This window comes from Mastomys coucha, unplaced genomic scaffold (genome assembly GCF_008632895.1).
Source record: "Mastomys coucha isolate ucsf_1 unplaced genomic scaffold, UCSF_Mcou_1 pScaffold20, whole genome shotgun sequence".
Classification (NCBI taxonomy): Eukaryota; Metazoa; Chordata; class Mammalia; order Rodentia; family Muridae; genus Mastomys; species Mastomys coucha.
In genome coordinates this window covers 19965765-19975374 of record NW_022196903.1, presented here as the reverse complement: position 1 = coordinate 19975374, position 9610 = coordinate 19965765, and the positions used below count along the sequence as shown (strand labels likewise).

Here is a 9610-nt window from a genome sequence, read left to right as displayed (position 1 = left end):
TAACAACAAAAATAACAGAAAGTAACAATTACTTTTTCTTAATATCTCAATATGAAAATTAATATTACAAACTTATCCTAATCGATTCAAATTCAAAAGTATAAGGAATTGAAATTTGTTACCTATCATCTGGAGGCCTTTCTAATTTGGTAATTGGAGAAATAGGTCCAATATTGTACAATCCATATACAATTTCTGCTTGTTAGTACCTGACAATGTCTTACCAGGTACCACATAACAGTCTTGAAACCATGCTTCTCCTATCTCAGCCTCTCTATTATTAGCATTGTTTTTTATGTCTTTACACTATACTATGGTTTTCAGAACAGCTTACATATTTCAAAAGTATACAGCCAAAATAAACAGAAACAATTAACTTGGGAGGTGGTTTATAAGAGAATAGCAAAGAGTGAGAATGAATGCTTTGCTTGATGTTTGTAACTATTGTATCAATTTTTGAAGAGAATTTAAGTTACTCTTTCTCTGAGATGAATGCTTTTCAAAATCACCATAGCCAATTAACCAGATTCTTGCCCTCACCTAATGTCTGTGCCACCCTCCAAGCAGAACAATTGTTCATTGAAACAGTTGGTGAATGACTTTCCAGATAGACCATCCTAATACACACACCACTTCTTAAATGAATGTAACTTGTTCTCTGTGGGCTGAGAATGAAGACAATCACTTCACTCAAATAGCTTTGACCATAGTAGGAAATCAGTATCCAAAAATCATACCTACAATTCACTCCGTGGCACAGCAGAACTGTCAACTCTTAGCTTAACTACTAGGGAGGTAAAAACCTTTGGTGATGTGAGTGGCATTAAAGTATAGCCTTATTACAATGAATTCCAATGTCTAAAAATTGTTCTTATTTTGGGCTCGTACCACAGTAAGAGCGAAGATTTCAAACTCTACTAAAAACAAAACAAAATGAACTAAAAGACTTTATCTATTTATGTTCATTTAAAAAAACTAGTAGTGATTGATGTATTATTTTAAAATACACAATTAATATGTTTGGAGTTATTTAAAATTTATATTGAGAAAAACATATGTATTTTCAGTATTGCTGCAGACAAGCATCTACATAAAACTGTTTAATTGATTGCCTTATATCAAATAACTTTTATACAAATCATTTTATTGTTTTATTTTATAAATTTAAGAATATGACAAAAAAACCCAAAAGGTATTGTAGGTATTGAAGTGGGGGGGAGGGTTCTGGGAGGAGTTGGGGTACAAAAGGAAAAGAAGAATGTGATATAATTCTATTTATTTAAAATATGTTTTTAAATGTTAACTAATTCAGTTATGTAGATATGAAATTATGTATCTTTTCTCATCATAATGCAATAAAACTTAAATCAATTAAAAAAATGAAATTATTCTATTAACACTATAACAGAAAATCCAGGACCATAAGAAGTCCAAGACCTCTAGAAAATAGAAATGACCCTCAGTCAACCATCAGTCAGGTGAACAGAGAGACAAGGGTTAAATAAAAGGCAAACTAAAGAAAGATGATTTGATGATAGTTTTATATGTACATTATGGAAAGATTTATACTTTCTGTCTAAAAAATACTGTATAATTATGCCTACAGGGGTCACCTTCATGTTACCAATCAGTTACACTAAGTGTAGAGTTGGGAACTGAGCACATTATATAGCGTGAGCATGTCAAGTGAATAGCATCTAGTCTAGAGTGTTCTACCTGTGCAGATTCAACAGATACACACCTCAGGCGTTAAGGTGCACATGAAGTAAAACAGATGGCTTATTTTAAGCATTATTTATTTTAGGTTTTAACACAATATATCTTATTATGTCTTTTTATTCTTTAATTTTAATAATGATGGTGTTTACAAGTGACTAACAAAATTCCTGAATATTTAAAAAAAAAAATCAAGTTTTATAAGAAGGGCTGATTAGGCTGGCTTTTTCTCACCACTGGAAGACAAGTCCTTTTTCTACTTCATAATAAAAGATACAGCACAACTTGATTCAGCAAATTCTGAGCATCTACTGTTTGCCCTCCACAGTACTTAATATAATACTTAACAAAGTATATAATACTTAACAAAGTACTTAACAGTACTTTTCTAAATACAATCTCCAAAAACTTTAAAGATAAAATAATTTTGACCTACTTGCAACCAATTCGACTTACCGCACGTTGTGCTAAACTCATAGCATCCCATATTATAATTCCAGAGGGACCCAGAGCAATAATTTCACCAATTGTATTCACAAGGTCATCCTGGCAAAGGTGATAGAGTTAGCAGGGAGTAACAAATAGAAGCATTTACACAGGACAACACCAACAAAGCAAGCATGCTAACCCAACAATAATACTTTAAATATTTTTACACTCTTTACATCTTTTTTTAAATGTTTTTGCTTATTCACTTTACATCCCACTGACTGTCCCCTCGTTGTCACCTCCTCCCACAATCCTTCCCCCATTGCCCCTTCACCTTATCCTCTGAGCAGGTGTGGGCCCCCTGGTTCACCCCACTACATGCACCCTAGTACTTCAAGTCTTTGTGAGGCTAGGCACTTCCTCTCCACTGAGGTCAGACAAGGCAGCCCAGATAGAAGAATATATCTCATGTACAGGCAACAGCTTTGGTATAGCCCCTGTTCCAGTTGTTCGAGACTCAGGTGAAGACCAACCAGCACATCTGCTACATATATGCGAGGAGCCCTACGACCAGCCCTGTATATTCTTTGATTGGTGGATCAGACTCTTTGGGCATACCTTCACTATTTAAAAAGAGGCTATTGTAATTAATTCTGCTGGCAATATCCATAAAATAAAAATAAAACAGTTAAAATATTGTCTGTATTTTATGATTCTCCATGGCCACTAACAGGTCATATAATTACAATAAGCAATAAAAATGTAGTAATTCTGTTTTGGAGAATATATAACTAGCCCTGTTTACATTCTTAAGTGATATACAAAGCTAAATTCATGTCATTTAAAAAACATTAATTTCCAGTAAACGTTACTTCTGAATATTAGGTCAGAGATGCCAAGAATCATTTGTTTACCTCTAGAAGGAATTCAGAGACACGATCAGTAAAAACAAGACGGATATAGACAAAAATCGGGACTGGATTCAATTCATCGCGAAACCTGGACACTCTGATAGATTCCACAACTCGGTAGCGGACATAGAGGGCAGCTTGTCGATTCGACTTCAAGTCTTTCTTCAAATAGACAGAGGGGTAAAGGCCGGTGCTTTCTTTCCATAGCCAGCTAAGACCATCATTTCTTTGCTTTTCCACATCAGGGCAATGCCCATTATATTTAGGGTCTTGAAATTTGTTGTTATAACAATCAGGAAATAGATAATAACCCCATAGGTGTTTTGGTCGAACTAATTTCCCCAGATGTAAAGTCCCTTCCATAAACTTCTTTCCTGCCTCTTCAAATTGTTCTTTGGCTTTCTGGGTGGCATCTGTGATACTAATTCCTGGCTTCATTGACTGGACCAATTCAATAGACTTATTCCTGTAGATATCTTTAGGTTTCCAGTTTCTCAACCAGGTGGGCCTCCATTCTTCCCAGTCAATGATAGCTAAGCCCAATTTGTCTTGTGGGATGTAATACTCTATGTCTGTCTTAGCTTTGGCCAAATGATTTCGCAAATTCCCCTTCTGAGGTATTCCTCCATGATGTTCTGCTTGGTTTGCATCTATGTGAGGATACAAACCAAGTCGATCAACATAAAACAGTGTGACAGGCTGCCCTGTGGCAGTTTTCCGGGGGCTTCCAATTAAAGAGAAGAAGCTCAGATCGATTGGATTATCAACATTTCCTACACAACGTTCAGTTGGGACATTCCAGATCCAAAGGAAAGTTGTATTTGATATAATTGGTGCTGCCCTATAATCCACAGTCAAGGAACATGGAATCAAAAGAAATATTAACACTGTTTGGAATGTGCCCCCAGATTCTACAAAGTTCAACCAAAAGAGGTGTTTAAATCGCAACTCTCCCATCACAGAGAATAATTACTATGTAAGCACTTATCTCTTCTTACACACGTTGGTCTGTCCAGTATTTGATGCAAAAGATTAGAAAGATTGTGACATGAGGCAACTGAAGAAGAATAAAGTATGGTGACTGATTTACAATGAAGATTCTTCTTCCTGTGTTACATTTCAGGAATATCTTGCAGCAAGTTAAATCATCTAAAACTGAAAAAAAAAAAAGACAAATATGGAATTCACTGTAGTCACAATGAGAGCTTTACCAATTCCAATTTTATGCAAGGACTTTATGCAAGTTAATTTCAAAAGACAGAAGACTTTATTTGAAGTATTTAAAGCAATAAGGTTTTTCCCTTGTGTTGATAAAATTCTGTAACAGCCATCACTTACTTCATCTTCCAAAATCATTCCTAATCTGACAAAACACTGAATGTAATTATTTTTCTTACTTCCTTCCCAGATATTTAGGGTCAGGCATCTATCAATATTTTAGAAATTACCAGTTAAAATAATGTAAATTTGTATTTACTGGTTGTGAAAAAAACACTCTGTCATGATCTGCCAATTTTTGAAAACAACCTGTCACAGAATTTGAAAAATATCCATATTTTGTAATTATTTTATGTGTGTGTATGTGAACGTGAGAGTGGTATTGGGAAATGAGCCTAAGTCCTTGCATATGCTAGGCAAATATTCAAATGAGTTAAATTCCCAGTAATTTGTTTGTTTGTTTGTTTGTTGATGCATTTATTGGGTCATGATATTGCTAAATTCCCTGGATGTCCTGGAACTTATAATTCTTTTACCTCAACCTCCCAAATCCCTGGGATTATTTGTGTACCACCATTCCTGCTTCTATTACTTGCTCTTTCTTTCCCACTTTATTATTACTCTTCTATTGTGGACAGCACGAAAGAAAGGAAAACTCACTTTTTTCTAGAGGTAATTTAATAATTAAATATAAGTTTAATATTCCCTTAGGACACTATCAAATCAAATCTTACAGAGATGACCTCTCACTTTTAAAATTAACAGATGACTATATATTGATTGACTCTAAATTTGTTAAGTAAAAATATGATAGGAATTCTGATCTTTAAATACTGTTCCAAAAAGCAAGACTATGTTGTCATTCTGATTGATAACACACTGAAATGTGACAGCAATGAAATGGTCTGAGGTTAAGAATCAGAGATTAAAACAGAAGGAAGTTCTGTATTAGTTAAATTGTCCCTTAATCTTGCCAACAAGCAGATTACTTTGCTTCATCTTAACCTCATCAAATATCATGTTTCATGTGGGCTCAATCAGCTCCTGAACCTGAGAACACTTCTGGATGAATCTAACCAGAAGACCATTACATACACACCATACGTACATACATATGAAGGTGATAGTAAGTCATACCCTTTGCACTTTTTCAAATTTGAAAGTCAGTTATGCACCTGCCAAAGTTCAGTTGCTTCCTCTTAATGAACATGCGTAAAAAAAAAGAAAAACTAAAACAAATAGCTGAAGTAGATTTAAATAGCATGAAGTTAGGATAGAATGGGATAGCTTAGAATGTCCCAGAGTTGCAGGATAAATAATAAGGGTATAATCATAAGGACACTCTTAGTTATCCTGTGTTAGAAAACAAGGAATCCATTAACCCCTGCTCTCACATCACATCCAACACAGAAGACTTCTGTGACTTTAAAGAGTGTGAAGGTTTCTACACACTCTTTAAATGAATTCTACAACAGACACCGATTAGGTATTCTCAAATCCAACATAACTCTGACCCTATCCTTGTAGACACAGAGCTCATAAGCTGACAGCTAAGTACAGAATTTCTCTTCCCCATATCCATGATGGCTTCTGGATGTAGACACAGAGCTCATAAGCTGACAGCTAAGTACAGAATTTCTCTTCCCCATATCCAGAAGCCATCATGGAGTACCAGAGATTTTGATCAGCTGGGTAAACAAAGTTCCCCACAGCCCTCTCTTTGGGCTTTCTTACTTTCCTTAAACACAGAACTTCAGGAAACAGGTTTAGCATATTGTTGTGATTGATGCCGCAAAGTACAAGAGTAGAGAGATACATAGGATCAGTTTGTAAGAGAAGCTGCTCAAAGCTTCATACCTTTCCCAAGTGAACCTCCATCCAGGAATCTTCACAAGATCTACGACCTGAGAATTCCCAAATTCTTTCAAGGTTTTATAGTGACTTCATTGCATAGGCATAGTGGAAGCATTGATAATAACTATGTAAAATGAGATTAGACAAAAAAGAGCTAATAATTGCCTATAAACTGGTGTCAAGGCCTGACATTTCCCTTTATCTCTTGGTGGAACTCATTTCCATCACACTTGGTATGGAACAGCACCTTTGGAAAAAAAAGAGTCTTTCTCTATCAAAGAAGGGAAATTCTGGGGATATATGACACATTCAAAAGCAAAATCCAGGAAAATAAAAGTTTCTATGACTTTTAAGAAGGAATAGAAAATTCTGATACCAGGGAAAAATTATGAACCAGGAACAAAAGGTTGAAAAATCACAATTTATGTACAACAATGTCATAGCTATATATTAATTTGTTTATACTGAGTATGAGTGAATGTATATGTATATTCAGTATAAACCAGCTTGATATATCAAATTGTATAAATCAGTTTGATAGACAGTATTTTTGGAACCTGAAACATTTGAAATTGAATAAAAAAAAAGCCACTGTAATTAATTGCTCACAGAAAGGTTATTTATTGTCTTCAACCTAATCTCTTTAACAAGAAGAAAATAACTCTTATCTAAGTATTCCTTAATTAATGTCTATAATGCCTATACTGTACTAAGCAGTTGAATTTTCTAAGTACAACCAAGAGGTATACAGTTTGACTCAATTCTCAAAGTCAGTTTACCCAGACTTTGTAATATTGCTAGATCTTACAGATGTTTTCCCTACATCTTTAACTAGAAAATATGGATTATATAGTTGAACAGTGATAGAACACACCTTTAATCTCAGCACTTAGGAGCCAGAGGCAGGCAGATCTCTGGGAGTTCATGGCCAGCCTTGTTCACAGAGCATGTTCCAAGACAACCAGGGCTACACACAGGGAAACCCTGTCTTGAAGAACCAAACTTTATAGATTTATATATATTATATGTATATATAACTTGGTTTTATATATTATATATATTGTATATATATATTTATATATATACATATATATATGTATATGTGTGTGTATATATATATATATACACATATATATATATATTATGGGGGGCTGGAGAGATGGCTCAGCAGTTAAGAGTACTAACTGCTCTTCCAGAGGTCCTGAGTTCAATTCCTAAAACCATCTGTAATGGGATCTGATGACCTCTTCTGTCATCAGGTGTGTCTAAGATGACAGTGTACTTATATACATAAAATAAATAAATAAATGTTTTTAAAATATGTACATATATAAAGTAAATAATATATAAAATATATATAATATAGAAAAACCAAGTTATATATACAATCCATATTATACATATAATATATATAAATCTATGCATATAGTTCTTTATAATTCATATACACATGGATTACCTATATAATATATATAAATATATATTATATATGCATATATTATATATGGATTTTAAAGAACTATACATATAATCTATGCATATATAGGTATATGGATTATAAAGAACTATATATATAGGTCCCTTATAATATTAAAAGAATGTATTATGAGAATGTATATAAATCTCTTGGGGTAATGGCTATGAAGAAATTCATAGCACAACACCCTAAAACACAGTGATGTGGCATTTTAAGCTAGTGAGAATTGATCAAATGCATGTGAGAAGGGCTTTCTGATCTATCCCAGAGCAAAATATCTATCATGAAGGGGCTATCCTCTTTGTACTAAGAACATGTCTCATAAGAGGAGACTGGGTGGCTGTTAAAGTGAATCAGTGTTAACAAATGTATTTCATGTCCTATATTGTCAACTAGTTTCTACATATGTCTTCTGGTCATATATCACACATTCCTTCCTCTAGAAATTTTCACTGGTCTCATTTGTTCTTCATAATTAATCTTTTTTTAAAAGCCTATTAGGATCTTGGTTGTAGATATTTCTTTAGAGCAGTGTTTCTCAACCATTTTAGCAAACCTCTATCTTAAAAAAAATTACAATTTTCAATAGTAGCAAACTTATAGTTACGAAGTAACAACAAAAATAATTTCATGGTTGCCGGTCCCCACAACATGAGAAACTAAATTCAACGGCTGTATCATTAGGAGTTGCAAACCACTGCTTTACAGGTTTTTTTTTCCTATAAAATTTTCTATGTATTTGAAAAAATACTGAGTAATATTTTGCTTTGCTCCTATTTACCTATCAACTCAAGTTATCATGATCCATAGATACAGAATTTCAGAGACAAGATAAAGCTTCTTTCTCTTGCTTTGGTTCTAACAAAATGAGTTATCATTGCCCAAGATAAACTGCTTACTCCACAAGTAACAGGTAACATTTGGAGACAGAGTCAGCAAAAAGCAAGGTGCTTTTTCTACATCAGCCTCCCAGTGCTCTGCCTGTAGAGTATGGACAATTAAAGCAAAGCTTTTCTTGGAGCATGTTCACTTGCTGAAGAGGAACCCTCTCCCCTTGTTCTATCTCATCTGTACTTTTAGAGTCTGTCATGCTGGTATTGGTATTAGTACCTAAAAACCTATACATTTCTAATCTCTTCTGACATTCCAGTCACACATGGACATAAAATTGTTATGATGTTTCAAACCATGGTAGGCTAAGGCATGAAAGGCAAATGATTCTACCCTAGCATCTTTGAATCTTGATTTCCTGAGTTAAATGAACTTTAAAGGGGCTTAAACAGACACTTTGACACTACCTCTTGCAAGTTATGAGAACTGTAACACAGTAGAGGCATATCATCTTAGAGAAAAATATACCTTCCATTGAGTGACAATTCTTTCATCACTTGAACCTAAAAAAAAAAAAAAGTAAATATCAAGAAGTTTATAAAAAAGCATGTATACTGTTACCTTGCTGGAAACTTACAAATACCTGCCTACCATCTGCGTCTCCATCATAACAAGAATAATACTTCTTAATTCATGTGAGCCATGGTCAACCTAAATCTACTTCAGCACTCCTAGAACAAGCCAAAGGGATGGCTAGAACTACTGATAACCTTATAGACTGGATTTCACAGCAAATTCCAAGATTCTAGAAGCAGATAACATCACAAAGTGAACTGATTCTCCCAAGCTTGCAGACCACCCCTTTCCCTCTTCTTTCAATTCTCCCATTCCCCTTTAAGGGGAAATAAACATTTCCTATTTCTCTCCTTTCCTATGAAGTCTGACTGATATACTTTTCTCAGTCTAGTCAGCTTTCAGACATGTGACTCTCCTTTTAACCACATTGTTTTGTGAATCAATCACAAAAATCATACAACCCAAGCCCATGCCATATTAACAAGTCCTTCTGATAGTAATTGTAGCATGTAGGTAGCATAAAACATTATGTAGTTAGCGTTCATCCCTGCAATTCTACTAGATACTCACAGTGAGCATCTGGAAGAACTACTGTTAC

General features: G+C 34.3%; 1 protein-coding gene across 5 annotated transcripts in view; it reads right to left on the bottom strand.

Annotated features, from left to right (window-relative positions):
- LOC116098027 (hyaluronidase PH-20) overlaps positions 1–9215 on the bottom strand; it is a 13234-nt gene extending 4019 nt beyond the window's left edge. The window contains exons 1-4 of one of the 5 annotated variants that reach the window (XM_031380779.1): positions 9080–9215; positions 8965–8999; positions 3060–4211; positions 2173–2262 (exon numbers count right to left, since the gene is read on the bottom strand). In XM_031380779.1, coding sequence (XP_031236639.1) covers positions 2173–2262; positions 3060–4013 — 1044 coding nt within the window. In that variant the 5' untranslated portion in view covers positions 4014–4211; positions 8965–8999; positions 9080–9215. Of the gene's footprint in view, positions 1–2172; positions 2263–3059; positions 4212–8903; positions 9000–9057 lie in introns of all 5 variants that reach the window. The other 4 variants (XM_031380782.1, XM_031380781.1, XM_031380777.1 and 1 more) reach the window with 4 other exon arrangements.
- Positions 9216–9610: the final 395 nt, after the last annotated feature.